General features: G+C 41.5%; 1 protein-coding gene across 1 annotated transcript in view; it reads right to left on the bottom strand.

The window, feature by feature from the left end:
• TTC39B (tetratricopeptide repeat domain 39B) overlaps positions 1 to 25,733 on the bottom strand; it is a 141,885-nt gene that overhangs the window by 98,531 nt on the left and 17,621 nt on the right. Inside the window, exon 2 of the mRNA XM_015117669.3 lies at positions 2,868 to 2,902. Within this exon, the coding sequence (XP_014973155.1) occupies positions 2,868 to 2,902 (35 nt within the window). The remainder of the gene's footprint in view (positions 1 to 2,867; positions 2,903 to 25,733) is intronic.

Here is a 25,733-nt window from a genome sequence, read left to right as displayed (position 1 = left end):
GTTGGAAGAGTAGTAGCGGACTAGCAATTTTAGGGCTGGTATGAGATAGGAATTAACTTCAGCTGGGTTGAATTCAGGGCTTTTGTTTATTTCTATGGTTTGATTTTTTAAAAAACTGATAGATGTTAAAAACTACTTGCAATGCCTTCCTGACGTCCCAAAGGTAAAGTCACTACCAGCCTACTGAAGCCAGTAGGAGCTCAGAGAAGCACAAGCATCAATGTGCACTGCTCACAGGTCACAGTGGTCCCATTGGTCAGTGAGACCCGTCCTCCTCTGTGAGGCCTGCACCCCTCTCTGGTGTGTGTGGCATGCTAGCTCCCGCTGGAAAAAGCAGTGTCTCCTCCGGTAAACTCCAATCAGCAGCCCCACGGCCTCATCCTTTTCCATCCCCTGGACTGCGATCGCCTACTACAGCCCAAGCTCAGTTCCCGCCAACACCCAGGGAGGAGCAGGGTTGAATAATTGTAAGATTTCTGACTGGTGATCACTTGCCCACCATAGAAGTGATTTCTTAAAAATCACATAAACAGATTATCTTCCAAAGAGTACTGTACAAAAAGGGAGGAGGGGTAAAAGGGTAACTTTACAGTGGAAAAAACCTGACAAACACTACCCGTGCCATGTGACCAAGTTCAACATCGGTAGTGCTAAGTCACATTGATATCATGGACCTTTGCTACGATGTGACAAGAATGGCCCTTTCCATCTGGGGTCTTCCTCCCAAAAACACATGACCACAGTCAAATCATGAGGGGAAAAAAAACAGACCAATCTCAATTGAGGGACGTTCTACAAAATAACTGACAGTACTCCTCAAAACTGTCAAGGTCACCAAAAACAACGAGAGTTTGAGAGACTGTCACAGCCAAGAGGAGCCTAAGGGGACATGACGACTAAATGTAAAGTGGTATCATGGTTGGAATCCTGAGACAGAAAAAGGACACTAGGTAAAAACTGTATCTGGATAACGTATGAACTTTAGTTAACAATAATATATCCATATTGATCATTAATTGTGACAAATGTACCACGCTAACTTAAGAAATTAATAATAGAGAAAACCAGGGCTGGTTACACAGGAACACTCTGTACTACCTCCTCAATAATACTGTAAATCTGAAACTGCTCCTAATTAATAGGTTAATTCCAATCACAATTAAGTTTAAAAAAAAAAAAAAAAAAAAAACTATAAGCCAGGCGTTGGTGGCTCACGCCTGTAATCCCAACACTTAAGTGAGTCCAAGGCAGGCGGATCACGAGGTCAGGAGATCAAGACCATCCTGGCTGACACAGTGAAACCCAGTCTCTACTAAAAATACAAAAAAATTAGCCGGGTGTGGTGGTGGCTGCCTGTAGTCCCAGCTACTCGGGAGACTGAGGCAGGAGAATGGCGTGAACCCGAGAGACAGAGCTTGCAGTGAGCCGAGACAGCGCCACGGCACTCCAGCCTGGGTGACAGAGCAAGACTCGTCTCAAACAAACAAACAAACAAACAAAAAAAATACAAACATTAAACTTTTGGACAAAATAAAAATGTGTCGTTCTAAAATAAAGAAAAATTGCAATCTGGAGCAAATATCTATAGCAAATATGACAAAAGATTAGGGTATATATAATTTAAAGTCCATAAGTATGTTAAGAGAAACATTCTGAAAAAAGCTAAGAGACAAAAGAAAACTAGAAGTCATACAAAAGACGCAATGTATTTTTTAAATAATTTTTAAAAATACTAAAGTAGGTATCATTTAAGTTGCAAAACTGTTTTTCAAATAATACCCAGTGATGATAATGTGACAATTTAAACCACTTTACTTATATAGTATTGGTAGCCAACTAAATTGATAATACTCTTGTGGAAGTACTGTAAAACAAACTATGCCCCTCTACCCCCACCTGAACATGTGCATGTTAAAGCCCAAACCCTCAACATGATGGAATTTAAATATGGGGCCTTTGGGAGACAATCAGATTTAAATGAGGTCAGGAGAGTGGGGTCCTCAGGATAGGATTAACACCCTTATAAGAAAGGACATCAGAGAGCTTTTGCTGTCACTCTCTTGGCCATGTAAGAACACAACAAGAAGGAGGCAGTCTGCAAGCCAAGAGGAGAGCCACCACCAGAACCCCAACCATGCTAGCACCCTTAACTCAGACCTCTAGCCTCCAAAATTGTGAGAAAATAAATTATTGTTGGTTAAGTCACCCAGGCTATTGTGTTTTGTTATAGCAGCTGAAGTTAATTAATACAGAAAGGCAATTAGAGATATACAAAGAACACTGAACATATTCATCCCTTTTAATTCAGCAGTTCTACATTTGTAATGTTAACCTTTAGAAGCAATTCAAAATATGACAAAGCTATACACATGTAAAACTTAGTTTTACATTTTTAAGCCAGTGATAACCTAAATGTCTAACAATGGAGAAGCAGTTAAGTAAGTTGTAATATTCCACTTGATCTAATATGATTTAGTCATTTAGAATTATTACAAAAACTATATAGGCTTACAGTGAATGCTTTTAATAAAATTAAGTGCAAACCAAACACAAAAATCTACAAAATGAGACTAATGATATAAATAAATATGAACAACTATTAAAAGAGTTAGTTATAAACAAATAATTTGTTGAGAAATATTTTATTTTGTTACACAAAATAATACTCAGAAATGTATCTGAGAGTATTATCAGATAGGTCCTTTCTTAAATATAATCACAACTTCTTTAATTATAGAAAAGTGACTTTTTTCTGAAAATAGCCACTGCAGTACTCTCCAAAAAAACGAGAATGAAACATTTACTTTTTATGTAAGACAACCATCAATTTTTCTTGACTACATACTTTTTATTATGTTATTACTTACATTGAGATGGTTTCCAAGGCATCTTCAAAAATGTCCTGGGGGAAATAAAAAATACAATGAGTTTCTCAAGAATTCTAAATTAGCTTCTCAAGAATTCTAAAAGAGAAAATGAATACATGCATTGGGGAGAGTGGTCCTGGCAGGAAGATATAGCAGGTAGTAAAATCAATCAACTTAACGCTCACGGAACTCTGTTCACAGAAATCAAGCACATGAATTTCAGTGAGATTTATTTATTTTTTTTAAACAAGGCTGTTAAAATACTCAGCAAGTGATCAAACTGGTCTAACTTAAAGAGACTATGACATCTTTTAGGAAGTTGCCTTTCACTCCTAAATCTCAATCATCCCAATTGTAGAGTAAAATAAATAACAGGACTTGCTCCATGTAGTTTTTTCTTTCTCCGTGGCTAGCTAAGTGAGCATCCTCTGGGCCTTCATTTCACATCTCATTGCACCACCCTCTCAGCTCGTCTCCCTGCCACCAGCCTTTCCCCCAGTTTACTCTGTGCCACACAGGATAGCCCTTTGCTTCATGCCACTGGCCTGATCACAGTGCAACAGGATGAGAAACGCACACACTCATATGCACTCAGAAGTCCACACACGCACTCCGCACTCAGACACAGTGACTCACACACAATCTCACAGTCACATACACAAACACACATGCCCTCACTCAAAAACTCACACATACACAACAGCTCCCTCACAGCTGCAAAAACCAAACCTAAGCTCCTCATCCAGGTATCTGGGGTCCACCACAACCCAGCCTAATCTTCCAAGATCCTTCTCTGACATCCCCACCACTCTCAGCATAGCCCAAGCCATGAGACCTCCAGAAGGGCTGCCTTACTGGTCTCCCCGCTCCTGTGCTTGACACCCTCCATTCAATTCTTCACATGACAACCATATCATTCTTTTACTTCATGTTTTTGAATAAGCATACACCATTCCAGTTTTCTAGACCTCTTCGAGAGCTTTCCATTGCACTTAGAAAAATCCCAAACTCATTCTCCCTATCTACAGAGCCCTAAAACAGCCCCGCCAGCCTCTGACCACATCCCCTTACTCACTCGACTCTAGCCACAGGTCTTTCTTTCAGTTCTTTGGACAAGCCAAACATCCCACAGCTCTCTGCACTGTCCCCTTTTTTATAATGTCCTTTGCTCAATTATTCCCATGGCTGACTCATTCTCATCCTTTGATTTTCAGCTTAGAAAGCCACCTCCTCAAGAAGAACATCTCTGATCACCCCAATTAAAATTACTAGGAATAGCAGCTTACTTACAGTTCCTCTTCATCTCATTTGTTCCATTCATAGCACTTATCATAATCTCTACTGATCTTCCTTGTTGACTTGATTACCCTCTGTCTCCATCAGAGCAGGCTCTTACATACACAGAAAAAACACCAGGGCTTCGCACCAGGGTTTGCTCAATAAATACTTGTTGCCTAATGAATGAATGAATGACTGGAACCTGGACTGCCAAGGGACTTACCATATCACACCTCATTTAGAGTTACGCACAGAAATGAGGAAAGGGGGCTAGGGATCTTTTCCCTTGCGTGGCCATTAATACTGAACAAGGTTTAGACCATACTGGATTCTGCAGTGAGGCAGAAAAAACACAAGTATCGATACTAAAAAGAAGAACCGACTGGGCCTGGTGGCTCACGCCTGTAATCCCAACATTTTGGGAGGCCAAGGCCAGTGGATCTCCTGAGGTCAGGAGTTTGAGACCAGCCTGGCCAACATGGTGAAACCCCATTCCTACTAAAAATACAAAAATTAGCCAGGCGTGGTGGTGCATGCCTGTAATCCCAGCTACTCGGGAGGCTGAGGCACAAGAATCACTTGAACTCAGGAGGCAGAGGTTGCAGTGAGTCAAGACTGCACCACTGCACTCCAGCCTGGGCAACAGAGCGAGACTCCGTCTCAAGGGGAAAAAAAAAAGTTGTAAACAGTGGCAGAAATGAGTTTGAATTTGGGACCTGACCTATTAATCTACATTAATATCATACTCCATAAGGGAGGTAAAATCAAGGGCCAGCACACAGGTTATCATGTGGGCAGTTACAGAGAAGGGAGGAAAACGTATTCTCCAGGAACCCAGATCTCACTATGATAAGCCCAGCTCACAGTCCCTCTGGCAGCTCTGGTGACTCCCTCTGCACTTACCTTTAACACTGATAGGGTACATGGACAGCCCACTCCTAGAGGGCTTCTGTGCCTTCTCCTCCTCCTCACAAACCTCAACATGGACACTAAAATACTCACTGAGTGAGCGCCACAAAGGATCACTTGGGAAGCCAATCCTCCGTATAAAGAAGACAAGACTAATATTTTCATCTAAACAAGAAGTATTCCCACCCCTCCATAAAAAAAAAAAAAAAAAAGAAAGAAAGAAAGAATATCAAGCCAGGTGGTGCACACTTGTAGTCCCAGCTACTCGGGAGGCTGAGGTAAAAGAATGGCTTGAGTTCAGCCTGGACAATATAGCAAGACCCTTTATCTAATAACTTATTTTTAAAAATTTTTTAAGAATATCAAAACTCTCCATTTTGTTGAAACAGTAATCACATGCAGAGAGTTCTCTAAATAAAGCATATATGGTCTATAAAGGCCAGACAAAAGGTGGAAGTGTCTTAATTTTAAAAAGAGGAAAGGTGAAGAGAAGAACTAAGATTTACCGAGTACCTACCATATGCCAGGCACCTTACAATCTTACAAAAGCTATCTCATGTGTTCCTCCCAACATACAGCAAGTTAATCCAGTTGTAGTTTAATTACTTGCCCAACATTACACAGCTGGTAAGTGAAGAAACTGGGGTTCAATCTCAGGTTTAACTCCAAAGCATTTTATTAATATTAATACAAACTATCTAAAACTTGGAAATTAGATAGTTGGGCAGGATGGGGAGGGGGTGGGAGATGAAGGGGTGCCATATCCTCTCAATGTAATATGATAGTATTGCTTTACAAGCCTCCCAAGGATTATTTAACTCTCTAGAAGAGTGTACTTGTGTTTAATTTTGCCATCTGCTGTCTGATTGGAGTCCGCACACTGTGAAGTTACATGTTAACTTACAGGTTTTTTAGGGGTGAAAAACATTACCTCAAAGATTATGTATGATTTTGCTGCTCTGTGAGACAGCAGTTCCCAACCTTTTTGGCACCAGGGACTGGTTTCGTGGCAGACAATTTTTCCACAGATGGTGGGGGACAGTGAGGAGATGGTTTCAGGATGAAACTGTTCCACCTCAGATCATCAGACATTAGATTCTCATAAGGAGTGTGCGACCTAGATTCCTCGCATGCACATTTCACAATAGGGTTCACACTGCTGAGAATCTCATGCCACCGCTGATCTGACAGCGGGTGGAGCTCAGGTGGTCATGCTCGCCCGCCCACCACTCACCTCCTGCTGTGCAGCCTGGTTCCTAACAGGCCACTGACCAGTACCAGTCCATGGCCCAGGCACTGGGGACCCCTGCTTTAAGGTATTACCCAGTTTTATGTATAACCTAGCAATCTTAATCTAACATTCTTCCTTAAGCCTATAAATACTAGTTCCTCAAATACTGTTTGGATCAATTTACTATTTCACTGGTTTCCTAACTGGTGGATGAAATACAATTTTGACATGTTCATTTTATATCTTTATGAGAATCTTATTTCCAATTCTGGAAAATTATACTTGGACACGGAGATCGCCAACCACTCTCTCCCTGGGCACCTGCAAATACAGTTTCCTGCATCCTTGGGAAATGGATGTGGGGTCCACGTGGAAGATGAAACACTAAAAGGCAGAGACTGCTCATGCCTCCGTTCCATATCCCTATGGACCAGTGCTTCCTTTTTCTCCTGTCTCTCTAGGTCCCCATGCGTAGCTCAAATTCTATCCCTTTTCTGCTGCTGCCTAAGGAAGCTGCTTTTCCTTGTGTGAGATTCCCATAAGGGCCCTTAGGTTTGGCACTGACTGCTATTCCACAGTCTCCCACCTGGCCCTCGGTAGACATGCATGTGTTCTTCATGTAGCAGAACTAGATGTTTCCACCAAAGTCTCTTTGCTTTTCCATACTCACCATCAATTTCCTAGTGCTCCTCCAGTGTTGGTTTCCCTTAGCGCCCCAGTACTGGTAGGCTCACCGTGTGCCCTCCAGTTACAACACGCACAGAGAAGCATCCAGACTCCTTCCAATGTAAGTAAAGTAAGACAGGAGAGCTCACACTGTCGACAAATACCATGTGTTCACAGGAAAGCCTCGGTGTTTAGTTCCGTCTTTAAAGGCAGCTGCATTTGCCTGCCCCACTCCCATGCCAGGGCCAACCTTGAAGTGCTGCTACTGTAGGGCCTTGTGTAACAGATGCTTTCATTGAACTACGCCTGGCTCCTAATCATACACCGCCTCCAAACGGTATCTAACTTTTCCAAGAGCCTATCTTGACTCTCTAGTTGGAGTCAAGGGCCATTCTACTCTTTGTGAATCTACTTTCTAGCCCAGCACGGTCCTCTGTACTTCGTAGACTCTTAGCAAATCATGGTTCACTAACTGGCTGGCTGAGGACCCATGTCTTGAGGTGGAAGGTCCTCATCTTGAGCTGTCTCACTTTGCACATTAAAAAACGGGCTCACCTGTGAGTTGAAGGATTCCCTAGGTAAGCTGACAGATGTAAAGCCAGCGCCCAGGGTCTGCTCCCTCCTGGGAGATCAGCCTGAAACCTACCTCTGCCTCCAGATCATAGAAACTGCCATCCTGATCATAGAACTGACACAGAGTGAGGAAAGCTGATGGGTGCTGCATCACCTACTAAGGCTTTTCCAAACAATTTCCATCTTAATTTGCTAACTTTGTCATATTCTGAGTAGTAAAAATGTAAGCAAGTACATATGAGTGAAAGGGCAGGTTCTTAATGTTCATTTAAGAATCCTAATGAAGATATTAATGACAAAAGTGTTTACATTATTTTTATCTCTAGAGACAAAGAGTAAAGATGACAAATATGCTATTAACAGTAGTAATTTCAATACTCTGCATTAATTGCCAAAGAGACCAAATAGATTTACAAATTTTTCAGGCCTCCCTATCTGATTTTTAATTCACTTTGTGGTTTGCAAAAGAATATGTGACAAATATCACTGCAAGAAGGAAAAGGAAGTAGGAAGTAACATGACAAAAAATAACGCCAGGTACTGTAAATCCACAAAACTGAACTGCTTCTCTAGAACTCCCTATTCCTCCCTCCTCCTCCACGTTCCTCCTCCTCAGCCTCAGCCCTGTCCTCTATTTTACCCTCTTTCTCATAGGGATGACTACACAGGCCTAAGAACAGATGCTACCATGCTCTCATTTAACCACTGCACTTTAGCAAAGATGACAAGGTTTGAGAGGGCTTGCAGATACCTTCCTCCTCAATGAAGACCACCTGCCCACCCCCACACAACCAGGCCCCTCCTCACTGGAGCTTTCCCACCCAACATTCCATTCCACTGACCAATGAAGCTGTGTGTTTGGTATCACAGACTCAAAGAACGCTATAACTGTTGAGAACTCTGGCCAGTCATGAATTCTTTTGGGGCCACATCTGGACCATTCCCATGGAGATGAGACATGAAGAGGATGCCCCAATTTCCCCCCAGGACTGAGGCAGGGATTAAGGGCCATGGGTATTAGGTTCTAAGGAATACAAACACGTGTCTGCATGGCATTCACTCCTGTAAATCAAGATATCCAAAATGGGAAGCCAGACTGACATGAGAAGCATTATCATAGTGACTGACACACCTGGAGAAGTCCTCAAATACTGAATTTCTCTCATAAAGAGAAACAGCACATTGCTAGTTAAAGGAATCACATGACAAACACATAAACTTAAGTCACATCACTCCCTATTAAAACTTGAATAAAGTATTGATTTTTCTAAGTCAGAATTAATTTAAAATACACCTTTATTATTGTGCAAAACTCATTTAAAAAATATATATGTACCCTGAGCTGATCTGGAATAATTTTTCATTCTGCTCACATTTATCATCCAATTCTCTGTAATCTATTTGTCAAGCTCAAAAAGTAGCCCATGGCCTTCTACAGCATTTAAAATCTCCAACTAAATCCCAAGGGCTACCAACCAGTTGCATCTAATCTGCAGTGCCACAATTTTTAAGTTTCATATTGCATGAAAGAGCATCAGTGTTCTTTGATGGCAAATGTAATCATCAGCTTCAGCTCCCCTATAACTGGGTTTGCAGGGGACAAGCACCCCTCATACCCTCCTTAAAGAATTAGCATCAAAGCAAGTCCTTTGTGAAACCTTAACTGACCTACAGAACTCTTATCAAAGGGAAAGAAAGCAATAGGGGCCCCCGCACATTAGACGCACTCACGTTCAAAGTCCCCACCTGTAACGACTGTTATTGGTACTTGCAGGGAACAAAGCATGACGTTCTCAAATTTCAAATACCACACTATGACAATAATTCTCAAATATGGCAGACCAAAACATGAAGAAGAAAAAAAAAAACAACTAACACTAAGTTTATCTTCTTAATTTGTCCAGGTTTGTTAAATTTCAGGCAATAATTTTTTTAGATTTTCTTTTATAAACTTAGAAAAAACTGGAGGTGGCCGGGCGCGGTGGCTCAAGCCTGTAATCCCAGCACTTTGGGAGGCCGAGACGGGCGGATCACGAGGTCAGGAGATCAAGACCATCCTGGCTAACACGGTGAAACCCCATCTCTACTAAAAAATACAAAAAAAAAAACTAGCCGGGCGAGGTGGCGGGCGCCTGTAGTCCCAGCTACTCGGGAGGCTGAGGCAGGAGAATGGAGTAAACCCGGGAGGCGGAGCTTGCAGTGAGCTGAGATCCAGCCACTGCACTCCAGCCTGGGCGACAGAGCCAGACTCCCTCTCAAAAAAAAAAAAAAAAAGAAAAAAAAAAAGAAAAAACTGGAGGTTTTCAAACATTTTTTCAGAAATAGGGATTTTTAAAAAAAAAAAAAAAACAGTCAAATCATCTGCCAAAACATAAAGCTCATGCTTTAGAAATTTTTAAACATTCATCACTTGAGATTAAAAATAATTTTCCGGCCGGGCGCAGTGGCTCACGCCTGTAATCCCAGCACTTTAGGAAGCCAAGGCGGGTGGATCACGAGGTCAGGAGATCGAGATCATCATGGCTAACACGGTGAAACCCCGTCTCTACTAAAAATACAAAAAATGGGAGGGACTGCATTGGTAGTTATACCTGATGTAAATGACGAGTTGATGGGTGCTGACGAGTTGATGGGTACAGCACACCAACATGGCACAAGTATACATATGTAACAAACCTGCACGTTATGCACATGTACCCTAGAACTTAAACTATAATAATAATTTTTTTAAAAAAAGAAAAAAATAATACAAAAAATTAGCCGGGCGTGGTGGCGGGCGCCTGTAGTCCCAGCTACTTGGGAGGCTGAGGCAGGAGAATGGCGTGAAGCGGAAGGAGGAGCTTGCAGTGAGCCGAGATTGCGCCACTGCACTACAGCCTGGGCGACAGAGCGAGACTCCGTCTCAAAAAAATAATAATAATAATAATAATAATAATTTTCCACATTCTCCAGGTGTAGGATTAATATTGTTCCCTAGTTGCTCTTGTGCCGGGTAAGTGCTCTCATATAATTCCACGTAAATTCTGTGTTCTTTTTTTTTTTTTTGAAACAGAGTCTCGCTCTATCGCCCAGGCTGGAGTGCAGTGGCCGGATCTCAGCTTACTGCAAGCTCCGCCTCCCGGGTTCAAGCAATTCTCCTGCCTCAGCCTCCCAAGTAACTGGGATTACAGGCATGCACCACTACACCTGGCTAATTTTGTATTTTTAGTAGAGATGGGGTTTCTCCAGGTTGGTTAGGCTGGTCTTGAACTCCTGACCTCAGGTGATCTACCGGCCTCGGCCTCCCAAAGTGCTGGGATTACAGGCATGAGCCACTGCACGTAGCCAGTTCTGTGCTAGTAATAAAGCAGCCTAAAAGTGATCTACATGCAATGCCTTTAAGATCGTTTTTTGAAAAAATTCAAAAAGACCTCAGGAATACAGGAGCGTTTTCAATGTCACATTTGTAAGAAACAAATGCTGATATATAAATACCATGGAATCATGACTGACTAAAGTCCCCTCTGGGAGTAGGAAGTAGTTTGCTGGTATAAAGGGCCCTATGCCTTGATTTCAACTGCTACTATGTGGAAAAATTTAAGAAATGTAAGAGGTTATTAGTAGGACATCTTACTTAGTCTATGAAGGTCCTTTGGATTTGGCAGCAGGGTTATAATGAACTTGAAGAAAGGAGTGGGTTAAGTGCACCTGCCTGGCTCACCATTTGGTTTATCAAGTTCAGCATGGGAGGGCCAGATACAACATGAGTGTGCTTCAGGCCTGCTGTTCACCCATTCTCCCCTCCTTTTTCTTCCCTAGTATCCCTATAGAAAACCCTTTCCCCCTTCCATTCTGGTGTTCTCTTCTGTAAATTGGAGATGCCCATAGTACCTACCCTAGGAAGCTGTTGCGAGGATCAAAGGAGATCAGAGGGGTAAGTGCCTGGCACAGAGCCAGTGCCCATCAATGTAGTCATGACTTGATGGCATGAGCCCTCCCTCCTCTCACAAGCACAAAATACTCCTGGATGTGTCCACATAGTCACAATACAAAGTCCATGTCATGTGCTCAAGTGTCTAGGAAGCAAATTTGCCTCTACTCCCCAAGTACTACCCACTATAAATAAATACACGTGTGATTTTAATTACACAGCCTGTGTAGTAGAGCGGAAAGCATAAATTTAGGCTTGCAGGTTAGACCTGTCTGGGACTGAATCCTGGCTCTACCTCTGACCCTAGGTGACTCTAGCCCTTTCAATCCTCTACTTCCTGTTGTGTACCATAAAGATTCCAACCGCCCACTGGGATTGTAAGGATGTGAGACAATGCATAGAACAGGTCCGACTTAAAACAGGCTCAATAAATACAACTTCACAGGATACTAAATTCTCAGATATGGGACCAACCAGTACACTCAGGAGACGGGGCTGGGATGCCTAACTATACTTCCTCAACAACTCTTTTTCACATCAAAGATGCTGAGCCTCTTTTGGATGAAGAAAAGCCGAGCGTGGGAATATTTATAGCAAATAGGTAGTGAAAAATGTTAACTGCCTTTGCCCTCTAGCCTTTCACTCCCAGACCTTTCTTACTAGTCGGTTGCCCAGCATAAAAAACATAATTTATGGACTGGGTGCAGTGGCTCATGCCCGTAATCCCAGCACTCTGGGAGGCAGAGGCAAGTGGATCACTTGAGGTCGGGAGTTCAAGACCAGCCTGACCAACATGGAGAAACCCCATCTCTACTAAAAATACAAAATTAGTTGGGTGTGGTGGTGCAAGTCTGTAATCCCAGCTACTTGGGAGGCTGAGGCAGGAGAATCGCTTGAACCCGGGAGGCGGTGGTTGTAGTGAGCCAAGATAGCGCCATTGCACTCTAGCCTGGGCAACAAGGGCAAAACTCCATCCAAAAACAACAACAACAACAACAACAACGTAATTTCTGAGCACAGAGCCCAATGCCACACTGCTCCCTGGTAGCACAAAACCCATAAGTTATGGAACCTCTGCTCACCAAGGAGCAAGTGACCTTGGCCAACACAGTGAGACACTGGCCAACACGGTGAGACATTGGGCGACACAGTAAGACCTTGGTCGACACAGTGAGACCTTGGCCAACACACTCCACTTCTCAGGGCTCCAGCTTCCTCATGAGTAAAGCAAAAAGGTTGGCACAGATACCATCCCTTATTTAAAATCCTAAGTTCTCTGAATTAAAGAGAAATCCTTCCCAAGACTGTGTTTGCCCATCACAAATGCTAAAATGTTCATTCATCCATGGAAGGGTGGTATTCCCTTCACAGAAGGGCTGCATCCAAATGGAGCACTGAGGTTTTCAAAGTTTAAACCACATCCATGGGACTAACTTGATTCTCAATAGCTAGCTAGTGTTAAATTCCAAGCAAAGCAGTTCACACAACGATTCTCTGGAATTTCCAACAACCAGCCAAGCACAGAGAAATCATGAGAATTAAAAAGGAACCACCAGATGTCACTGTCACAAAAAAAATTTGAATTGAATAGCATTGCTTTAGTTTCTACTAACACAGAGATTAGCAAGCTAAAAAAGAAATGAAAAGGCTAATTATCAGTTATTTAATGTATGGAGGGGAAAAATGTTCATTTTCTGCATTTCATTATAGAGTTGAGTTCCAGCTTAAGGCAGGGGTTAAGTCCTAAGGTCAGTACGTAAAAGAAAAATCATGTATATATAGTCAATCTTAACACTGAACAAATACCTTAAATTGCCATTATCACAGAATACTCACAGTTCTGGACATAACCCCACAGAGAAATAAGTATGTACAAAAAATATGCATAGTGATGTAGGGTATATAATAGAGTGCATATGTAAAATACAGCTTTTTTACAATTAGGTTATCAGTGAAATCTAACATAAATGAGCAAATTATTTTACTCCCCTGTACATATTTCTAAGTTACTGCTTTTATGGCTGTAAAATGCACCATGTAAATAATTTACTATGTCAAGCATCCTCTAGTGCCACTACCTATCCTCTAGTGCCAACCCTATCCAATCTACCCAATTTATAGTAAACAGGAATATCTGGGGCTGTTTTTGCAGGGAGCAAATTTATGCAAAACAAACAACAACAAACAAAACGAAGAGACTGAGTTTTAACATTTTAATGTTTAATTTTGAAACCATCATCAGTGGAGCTATTTTTAAATTAAAAGGAACAGGGCTTTACACACTTTCTTCCTATAAATAATCATAAATTCCATCTATTAACACCTAGGCACTATGTTGAATATTCACATGCTTATTTCTAATTCACAAATACTCATAAAAAGTGAGCATTTCACCTCTACAATTACTATGTTCTAATAACAACAGCAACAATAACAGGTAACTCTATTGAGTGCCAAACATTGCTCTAAATCCATAACATGTGTTAACTCATTTAATCTTCATATTGACCCTAAAAGATAAGACGATCATAATGTCCAAATGAGGAAACTAAGGCTCAGATATTTAATTAACTTATCCATAACTGAGCCTCAATTTTTCCATCTGTGCAATGGGAATAATACCACTTAACTTACAGCACTGTGAGATTTTAACCAATATAATATATTTAATGCACTCAGCACAGTATCGACAAAACAGACACTTAATAAATCATCTCTTCTGTTATTAAAGTGCTTCTGCAGTTGAAAGTCTCCTGTGTAGCCCAGGGATAGCAAAAAGAAACCTCTTGCATGATCTTGCTCCACCCTTGAACTATCCAGCTATAACAGAAAATTGGCAGAGTTAGCAATCTCTCACTTGCAGTTCTGCTCCAAAGTAAATGTCTCAAAAAGAGAACACAGAACCTTATCACTCAATATAAAGAGGCAATTCCCAAAGAGTAAGGCTTCAAAGATGATCTCAAACTGAGAAATCCTGTAATGTGGGAGAGAAAAGGTAAAGGGACTTGTGCTCACAAGCTTAGCACCACTCTACCTGGGTTCAAATCCCAGTTTCACCACCCACTAGCTCTGTGACCTTGAGCAAGCTATATTCCTTAGGACCTCAATTTCCCATGTCACTCAGCTGTCCATAGATTAATGTCAGATGTGAAAAGCACTTAGAACAATACATCCAGTAGAAAGATGACTTATTATCACTATTATTGTTGTGCCTTGAATCTCCTAAAGGTACTGGTGAGTGGCACTATGTGCTGCAACCTGGGAAAGGTTAGGAAGTAGACCAGGCACAATGCTTGGCACTAAGAATCCTCAGTCACCTTCTCTGTGGCTGACATGTCCTAATGTCCCCAAATAGATCAGTCTATTACTATTGGTGTCAGGAAACCACAAACAGGGCCAAATTCCACCTGCTGCCTTTTCTTTTTTTTGTAAATGAAGTTCTTTTTTCTTTTTTTTTTTTTTTTTTTGAGATGGAGTCTCACTCTGTCGCCCAAGCTAGGGTACAGTGCCATGATCTTGGCTCACTGCAACCTCTACCTCCTGGGTTCAAGCGATTCTCCTGCCTCAGCCTCCCGAATAGCTGGGACTACAGGTACATGCCACCACACCTGGCTAATTTTTTTGTGTTTTTAATAGAGACAGGGTTTTGCCGTGTTGGCCAGGCTGATCTCGAACTCTTGGCCTCGAGTAATCAGCCTGCCTTGGCCTCCCAAAGTGCTGGGATTACAGGTGTGAGCCACCGTGCCTGACCTGTAAATAAAGTGCTACTGAAACACAGCCACAACTCTATCAATTGACGTACTGTCTAAGGTTGCTTTCCTGTAACAATCACAAACTGCATAGCTGCAACTGAGATCATAGGGTCCTCAAAGCTGAAAATATTTACTCTGTCCCTTTACAGAAAAAGTTTGCCTACCTCTGCACAATGGATGAAACATCAGGTTTCCTTCCCTACCGCATTGGATGCTTTGAGGACACAGTGAGAAACAAATGTCAAAAATCTATAAAGTTTAAAGCATTGGCAAATATGAGAAATTATTTAGCCCAAAAAACTCACTGACTTCAAGATTTAGATTCAAGGGAGAAATAACACTAAGAACAAAGACTACAGAGTCTCGCTATCAGCTCCATCACTTACCAACTATGTGTGGCCCCAACAGTGATGATACCCCGCTTTTGCTTAGCTGACACCACCAAGCAGCCTCCTGGCCCTTGGTATGGTTGCTGCAGCTAGCTGGCGGAACAGTGGCCAGCAGGGGAGTTTGCTAGAAGAGGGTCAGGACGGGCAGTGGGCATTCCTAAAAGTTAACATATTGAGAACTTAGCTTGAGTCTGGTCCTTCCCAATTCCAAAAGTAGGAGGAGTAGAGAATGAGAATGCGGCTGGGCGCGGTGGCTCAAGCCTGTAATCCCAGCACTTTGGGAGGCCGAGGCGGGCGGATCACAAGGTCAGGAGATCAAGACCACAGTGAAACCCCGTCTCTGGCCGGGCGCGGTGGCTCAAGCCTGTAATCCCAGCACTTTGGGAGGCCGAGATGGGCGGATCACGAGGTCAGGAGATCGAGAGACGATCCCGGCTAACACGGTGAAACCCCGTCTCTACTAAAAAATACAAAAAAATAGCCGGGCGAGGTGGCGGGCGCCTGTAGTCCCAGCTACCCGGGAGGCTGAGGCAGGAGAATGGCGTAAACCCGGGAGGCGGAGCTTGCAGTGAGCTGAGATCCGGCCACTGCACTCCAGCCTGGGTGACAGAGCAAGACTCCGTCTCAAAAAAAAAAAAAAAAAAAAAGAAACCCCGTCTCTACTAAAAATACAAAAAATGAGCCGGGCGCGGTGGCGGGCGCCTGTAGTCCCAGCTACTCGGGAGGCTGAGGCAGGAGAATGGCGTGAACCCAGGAGGCGGAGCTTTCAGTGAGCCAGGATCGCGCCACCGCACTCCAGCTTGGGCGACAGAGCGAGACTCCGTCTCAAAAAAAAAAAAAAGAATGAGAATGCTTGCGGTGGGATTTAGTAGAATGCCTCTCTCAGGGCTCCCCTACCATTTTAGAGCGTCGACGCACCAGCCATTTTTGCCAGTCTCATCACAGTGCTTCCCAAAGAGACTGTTTTCTGTGTTGAAAAGATGAAAAACAACGCAATTATCCCAAACAGTATTGAGTAGAATAATTTATTTCTTTTTTCTTTTTCATATTTTGTTTTGTTTAAATCATTAGTCCCCATTCTGGAAGAGGTACATCCCAGCATCTAGCCCAGATGTCCTTTTATGCAATAGTTATTTTAACAAACTTTTTTTATTTCCTTCCTTTTCTCTTTCTGAACTAAAAGGAACAAAAAACTAAAAAACAAAAACAAAAAACAAAACACCCAAGTGTATGGTCTTGGGCAAGGTACTTAACTTCTCTAAGATTCTTATTCATCATCTGTAAAATGGGAATAACAGTGCCATCAAACTCACGGGGTTGAAGAATTAAATGAAATGTAAGTAGGGTTTAACATGATGCCTATCCACAGTAAGTACAAAACAATGTCAGCTCCCATCAAGTTATTACTTTCATTATGATTACTGCAGGGAAAAGTTGTGTGTCCAAATACTCGACCATTCATACAGTTCCCTCCCTTTCTTGGTATCTATCCTCAGGTAATTTTGGTATTAGCAAAGCAGAGATGCTGAGAAGTTAAATCTGTTCTTTTGGGGCAATTTAAAGGAGAAAAGCTTAAGACTTCCACACATTCATTTCTGCTAAGACTAAATTCTCCTCCACTCCTACCAACATTCCCCCTGCAACAGCAAAAAAAAAAAAAAAAAAAAAAAAAAAAAAAAAAAAAAGGCAAGAAGCTAAATGCCTCTTCCGCATTTTTTTTTTTTTTCCTTTTTGAGACAGGGTCTCACTGTCACTCACGCTGGAGTGCAGTGGCACAATCTTGGCTCACTGCAATCTCCGCACCCAGGTTCAAGCAATTCTCCCACTTCAGATTCCCTGAGCAGCTGAGACTACAGGCACACGCCATCTAGCCCGGTTAGTTTTTGTATTTTTTGGTAGAGGTGGGGTTTCACTATGTTGGCCAGGCGGGTCTCAAACTTCTGACCTCAAGTGATCCACTCGCCTCAGCCTCCCAAAGTGTTGGGATTACAGGCATGAGCCACCACACCCAGACTTGCCTACACATTTTATTTTGTAGAAAAACAAACTTTGAATTATACTGTAAAACCAATTAACTTGTTTTACAGTTAGAAGAAATTTATAAGTTTATTTGTTCACCAAATTGCTTAGTGAACCAATACTATTATAAGTAAAATGCTGACATTTTGTTTTCTAACAAAAAGCAATTAAACATAGAAACTTACTCAAAACTCACAAAAAATAGAGACTGCTAGAAGTGATCATTAGTATAACAGACCATGTAACTAGTATCTCAAATTTCATATACATTATCCATCAAAAAATGAATTAAAAATCCTAAATATGCTAAAAGACAAAGACTAACACTCTGGTAAAACAAATGCAGTAAAAGGAATCGGAAATGACTGCAGAGGGACAGATATCAGGGAATCTTGGGGGCTCATGGAAATGTTCTGCTTTTAGTTGTACTAGTGATTAAATGGTTGCATACATTTATAAAACTTAACATGGTGCTACTCTTAGCACATACTCTTAACATGAGTTTTAATGCATATAAGTTATACCATGAGAAAGCTAGTTTTTAAAAGAACTTGGGAAAAATAAATAATTCTAAAATTCCATATAAGGTATTAAAAATATGGATGCTAATGAAGTCACAATAATGGCTAACACACCCTCTATAACACTCTTTATGAGCCAGGCACTGCTCCACACACTTTTACATATAACAACTGATTTGCTCTTCATAAAAACCCTCGGAAGTGGCTTCATATTCTACTCAGTTTACTAAGTAGATGAAACTGAAGCACAGAGAGGTTAAGTAACTCGCCCAAGGTCACAAAGCATCTAAGTGGCAGAATCAGGATTTAAACCCACGGAGTCCAGCTTGAGAATCTGATCTACACTCATTCTCTCTCTTTTTTTTTTTTTTTTTTTTTTGAGACGGAGTCTCGCTCTGCCGCCCAGGCTGGAGTGCAGTGGCCGGATCTCAGCTCACTGCAAGCTCCGCCTCCCGGGTTTACGCCATTGTCCTGCCTCACCCTCCTGAGTAGCTGGGACTACATGCGCCCACCACCTCGCCCGGCTAGTTTTTTTTTGTATTTTTTTTACTAAAGACGGGGTTTCACCGTGTTAGCCAGGATAGTCTGGATCTCCTGACCTCGTGTTCCGCCAGTCTCGGCCTCCCAAAGTGCTGGGATTACAGGCTTGAGCCACCGCGCCCGGCCCACTCATTCTCATTAAAGCTTTTAAAATTTTGTAAATTCAGCAAACTGAGCTATTCGGCAAAGTGAACTTCATCAAACTGAGCCAGAGCCGTACAGACACTGTAACTTATCTTCACACCGTATTTCTCAATCATAATTACAAAATCAGGTACAATTATTTGTTTCATGTATGCCCTCCCTCCAGGCGGCATTTACCATAAGGCATATCTATAAGTTCTGTCCACAAGCACCAAGCACAGTGCCTATCCACAGCAACAGCACCAAGATACTACTGGAAGGAATCAATAAAGAAATAAACGAATGGGTACAGGAATACACTAATGTGTTTATTTATAGATCAAGTGTAATATCACTAAAGACAGAAATTTTATTCACATGTGGATAGGAGTATGCTATTTCTTAAATGAATGCAAGGCTATTCTGATTAATAAGCTATTACACTGTCACAGAACATATCATTTCTCTGTCACTATGGGGATATACATAACATTTTTTAAGCACATCTATACACGAAGCATTAACTTTTGCACTTTTATGCGTTGTCTCATTTAAACCTGGCATTTCTCTAAAATAAGGGCGATTATCATCCCACAGCTAACAAGTGGTTTTATACACAGGCCTATTTGACTCCACAGCCTGAGTTCCTTTTCATGCCAGGAGAACTTTTTACATACAGGGAACTCAGTCAATAAAATTCGCAGCAGAACTCTCAGTGGAACCTGACAAGTAGTTCTAGTTATCAAGAAGGAAGAAAATTTGTGGGATTTACCCTGACAAATTGAAACTATGGAATCGGCACAGGAACATATATAGAGATCAATAGAACATAACAAAGAATACAGACAGGGATTCCTGTGCATATCAGAATTTTATTATTCGGTTAAGATTTTATATTAGAGAGAAAATATTTAATAATTGATGCGAAGGATATTGGTTATCTACTAAGACAAAAATGAAATTAAACCCATATACAAGTTTCCATATAAAGAGATAAATATAAAAATTAAAAATATATAGAATGTACGGGTATTTTTTTAAATAATCTTAAAACAGGGACAGTCTTTCTAAGCAAAACACAAAGACCAGAAGCCTTAAAGAAAAGAGTGAAAGATTTGGCTACATAAAAATTTAAAACTTTTAAGACAAGCAACTGGCTAGGATAAAATAATTAAGGCACTTTAACAGGTAAAAACTTACTATTTAGAATAAATAAAGAACACTCCTACAGGTCATAAGAAAGAGACAACCAAAAAGGACAACAGATAAAGGGTGTGACATGCACTCTTCACAGTGCACTGAAGAAGAAATCCACTAGCCAATAAATGGGGAAATGTGCACTTAAAAAGTCATATTATTTTTGTCCCTGTGATTGGCAAAAATTTACAAGGTTGATAATATCCACAGTTGGCAGAGATGCTGGAAAATGAGCATATACTATTGTTACAGCCTGTGTAGAAGTCAGTTTTGCAGGACCTATTAAAAAATTTAAACACACAGACACTGACACAGCAATACTACTTCCAGGATGCATTAGTAAAATTTTCATGTACCACGGCTTCATGTACCAAGATTATGATACACACTCTGTTGTGAAAGAAACTAGAATTAGACCCAAATGATCTTCAATAGACAAGTAATTAAATAAATTATGGTACAATTATCCAACTCTGTTCAGACATTATATAAAGAATAAAGTAAACAGTGAAAATATATCTCTAAGATACATTAAGTGAAAAACGTAATCCTGGTAAAGGTGTATGGTACAAAATCCCATTTATGTTAATAAAAGTCGGATTTGCATTTATTTAATAAAAGCCAGATTTGCAGATTTCTATGACTAGAAAGTCACAACCAGATTCTTACTTAATGCTAGTTTCTTCTGAGGAGAGGAAGGGAGAGAATATAGTAAAGGGAAAAATCATGTTTGGCTTCTGAAGGATTTAAATATCTTACAGTGAGAATAATTTTATGTATTACTATATATGTAAAAAAATGAACAATTCAAATAATATTAAAAAGGTTAAAGTATTACTTCGAGATAAGCTAATCGGACGTACCTAGAGAAAAGTTCAAGCCCATTAAGGTAAAACAACATTTCCGCTAAATTTGTTTTATAACTAAGATCCTCTCCGTGGGGCGTGCTGGCTTGCGTCTGTAATCCCAGCACTTCGGGAGGCAGAGGCAGGCGGATCACGAGGTCAGGAGATGGAGACCATCCTGGCTAACACGGTGAAACCCCGTCTCCACTAAAAATACAAAAACAAAATTAGCCGGGCGTGGTGGCAGGCGCCTGTAGTCCCAGCTACTCGGGAGGTGAGGCAGGAGAATGGCGTGAACCCGGGAGGCAGAGCTTGCAGTGAGCCGAGACTGGGCCACTGCACTCCAGCCTGGACGACAGAGCGAGACTCCAAAAAAAAAAAAAACAAAACCCCTTTCATGCCCGGTGGATTTATTTACTTTCCATCTCTAGACAACTTTTTAAAAACTTTTTATTTAGAAGTCAGTTCAAACTTACCGAAAACTTGCCAGAATAAGAATATACACACAAAATGATAAATGCTTGAAGTAATAGACACCCCAATTACCCTGATATGATTACTACACATTGTATGCCTGTAGCAAAATATCACATGTTCCGTATAAATATATACGCCTATTATGTACCCATAATTAAGAAATGTTTTAATTTTTAAAAGAATATACAAAGGACACCTGTATGCCATTTACCAAATTCATCTACTGTGAACGTTTTGCCCCATCTGCTTATAATCTGCTGTCACCCTCTCCACCTACCTTTTCCTTCCTATCAATCAATCAATCTAGCCAAACAGGGCTGGGCGCGGTGGCTCACGCCTGTAATCCCAGCACTTTGGGAGGCCAAGGCGGGCAGATCATGAGGTCAGGAGTTCAAGACCAGCCTGGCCAAGATGGTGAAACCCTACTAAAAATACAAAAATTAGCCAGGCATGGCGGCACACGCCTGTAGTCCCAGCTACTTGAGAGGCTGAGGCAGGAGAATCGCTTGAACCCAGGAGGTGGAGGTTGCGGTGAGCCAAGATCATGCCATTGCACTCCAGCCTGGGCAACAAGAGCGAAACTCCATCTAAAAAAAAAAACAACAACAAAACAAATCTAACCAAACAGTATTTTTTTTCCTGAACCATTTGAGAGTGAATTGTAAACTCTGTGATCCTCTACCTCTAAATACTTCAGTGCATGTTTCCTAAAAATAAGAATATCCTCTTACATCGCCACAGTGGAGTTCTCTACTTCCATAAATTAAACTACTTTACACTATTGCCCACAGTCCAATTTTGTCAACTGACCCAGCAATGTCCTTCACAGTATTTTCTCCCCTACAGAACAGGAATCAGTCTAGGCTCAGCTTTTGCATCTGGCGGTCACAACTCTTTAGCCTCCTTTAATCTGAAACGTTTTCACAGCCCTTATGTTGTATGATATCAACAGTCTTGGAGACTATAGCCTTTCTCTCTTTTAAAAGTAGTATCTTCCTGTTCCTCATTTAAAGTTTCTCTGTTGTTTCCTTGTGATTAGAGTCAAGTTAGATGACGACTACTACTTCGGAATAGACAGTTTCCTGCTAAGGGCATTTATATCCAGAGGCACAGATGTTCATCTGCTTCTACCTGTGATGTTAATTTTGGTCACCTGGTCAAGGTGTTGTCCTATTTCTCCACTGCATAGTTACTATACTTGTCTTGCAATTAATAAGAGTCTCCAGTGAGATGGCGCAAGATCAGGTAAACATCATGCTCCTTACCCAAAGTACCCCTAAATTTAGCACCTAGGGTGATGTTGCCTAACTTAATCTTTACAACGCCGCCGAAACTGAGCTTCCAATGTCAGCACTCCTTCCATTTCTGCCAGTCTGTCTCTGGCATTCTACCAAAGCAAGAGTCTTCCATCTCCCTCATTTAGCTATCTAGTTACTTCTTTATCATCCATATGCACTCAAGAATTCCTATTACTTTTGGTCGGGCGTGGTGGCTCATGCCTGTAATCCCAGCACTTTGGAAGGCCGAGGCAGGCGGATCACAAAGTCAGGAGATCGCCACCATCCTGGCTAACATGGTGAAACCCTGTCTCTACTAAACATACAAAAAATTAGTCGGGCATGGTGGCGGGTGCCTGCAATCCCAGCTACTCAGGAGGCTGAGGCAGGAGAATCGTGTGAACCCGGGAGGCAGAGGTTGCAGTGACCCAAGATTGTGCCACTGCATTCAAGCCTGGGTGACAAAGCGAGACTTTGTCTCAAAAAAAAAAAAAAAAAAAAAAAAAATTTCGTATTACTTTCTATGGCCCATAATACTCTACTGTTCTTAATTATTTTGTTGCTCAAATTGTCCCAAATTTGGTCTGGGGAACTTTAAATTTCTCACAATTTATCCCCTCTCAGAAAACTCTAATACCTAGAACTAGCTTATTATGAGAATTGTTTTGTCAAGGAATCTTACAAGGCTAAGGCATAGCTAAACTTCAGCAATAAGACTAAATTGTTTTTCTAATTCTTGTTCATTCCAAAATAGACTTTATTAAAATGAGGATATTGGGGTCTGCTTGATTTGCCATTGTCTGAAGTTGAGTTTCATTACTAAATCTTAACTGATCTGTTTACTTTTCGCTCTAAATGCTTGGAGGGGAGCCCGAAAGGCCATCAGCATTTGTATGAGAATAATAGTGTAGATGGCTAAAACACAATCTCTTAAGATCATTTCTCATTAAGGGAGAGGGAGAGAAATCTATAGTGACATCTGACAAAGCTGCATGGTCAATCTGAAAATAAAGAACTGCCAAAATTAAGAAAGCTGAGAAATGGCTAGAGAAAACAGAACAGGTCAATCGTAATAATACGGAAGAGGTAATTGTCCCCAATTGCCACAGTTGAAATGGAATGCTTTGTGGTCTTTAACAAAGAGACAAGAGTTCATTAGGCATGTCACATGTCCCTCTGTCTTAAAATGTCAGAGCCTAATCTATTGCCATGTGGTACCCGCTTCCCGAAGCTTACAGACCTAAAGTACCCTCTTGGACTGGGTTTGCATATATCAAACAGAGGCACCTTCATTTAAGTTAAAATGTAAGCTGCTCTGCCATAAACTATAAAGGGAGGTAAAGACAAGAAAACCTTTAGGGAAACAAAATGATTCTTTCTGGCCGGGTGCGGTCACTCATGCCTGTAAACCCAGCACTTTGGGAGGCCAAGGCGGGTGGATCACGAGGTCAGGAGATCGAGATCATCCTGACTAACACGGTGAAACCCCGTCTCTACTAAAAAATACAAAAAATTAGCCGGGTGTGGTAGCGGGTGCCTGTAGTCCCAGCTACTCGGGAGGCTGAGGCAGGAGAATGATGTGAACCCCGGAGGCGGAGCTTGCAGTGACCTGAGATGGCGCCACTGCACTCCAGCCTAGGAGACAGTGAGACTCCATCTCAAAAAATAATAATAATAATAAAAACATAAAAAAAAGATTCTAAGCTAGTAGCTTTACTTTTTAAATTTCAAATATAATTAGCTATACGATTAAGCTTGTGAAACCCCATACCTTAATAAAGTCATTTCTACCATTTGCGAAATCAAACTACATTTTGATAGATTGCCAGATGAAAAAGGATACCAAGAATCTCAATGTTTTCTATCAAAGCTGTGAGAAATACCAATATATCTATATGATATGGACAGGAGACAGGGAAACACTGGATAGAAGAGAGTGGCTCCCCGGCAAAGGCCCCATTCTCAGGCCTGGAAACCCACGGCCCTAAACGAGAATTCCTGTTTTTGCACCCAAAATTTGCCTTTTTGCCCACCACATCCCCTATCCTGTACCCATATAAACACCAAAACCCCAACTCCACAAGGAAATGAACAGAAGAGCAGAAGAATGGCAGAAAGGCATGGCAAAGAGAAGAGGAGGAGTGTCTGAACGTCTGGAGGAGTGTCTGAACGTCCAGAGGAGTTCAGTTGGGGATGGTCGGAGAGGAAATCGGCTGCTGGACAACCAAACTCCAGGGGAAGATCATCTTCCCATTCCATCCCCCTTCCACCTCCCCATTCATCCCACTGAGAGCCACCTCCACCACTCAATAAAGCCCCCGCATTCATCCTTCAAGTCCATGTGTGACCTGATTCTTCCTGGATGCTGGAGAGGACACTGAGCTGGTTAACACTTAAGCCATCCATGGACAGCAAGGTTAAAAAAGTGCACTGTAACTCATGCTACTTGGGCTTTGGGAGTCACAGACACCCACCCCTGGACGCCGCCATGGGGCCGGAGCCCAGGGGCGCTTACCCCAGCATTTGCACCTGCCAATCTGTGTACTCCCCCTCCCATAAATATAAGCCACACCCAATCACACATCCTGTGAGGGGAGTCAGGGAACTCTCATAGGCTATTATTACTAAATAAGCAAGTTGTTAGAAATGTGAACACCCCAGACCTCTAGGAGCACTTAATTACATGCTTTTAAACTATAATTATCCTTATTTTTGTGAATGTTCCTTATCTACCCCAGGTAGCAAGTTGCATATATTATATCATTTAGCCCCACTGTATAAGTGAGGAAACTGTGGCTTGAAGTGCTTTGCCCTTGGTTACCTGGCTTGAGCCAGTCCTCCAAAAGGACATTTACCAGTGTTGGTATTTTTAAATAAAAACAAAACCTTTCCTCACAAAAATAAAATTACTATCAGTAAAGGTAAATGAATATTTAATACCAAAATGTTCATTATGGCTAGTTGCAGTATTTTAAATAATCTTATTATGGTTCTTTCCTGCTCTCTAAAACTTAGTCATATGAATGTACTCACAAAAAGTAAACTTTATACACAAATGCTAATTAAATTAATGGATGCAAATAAGTATTTAAAGTGTGCCAGACACTGAGGTAAAAGAGCTGCACACAACCACTATGTGAGGCAGACATTAGAATCCCC

The sequence above is a fragment of the Macaca mulatta genome, chromosome 15 (assembly GCF_049350105.2).
Source record: "Macaca mulatta isolate MMU2019108-1 chromosome 15, T2T-MMU8v2.0, whole genome shotgun sequence".
Classification (NCBI taxonomy): Eukaryota; Metazoa; Chordata; class Mammalia; order Primates; family Cercopithecidae; genus Macaca; species Macaca mulatta.
This window is presented reverse-complemented; position numbering and strand designations above follow the sequence as displayed.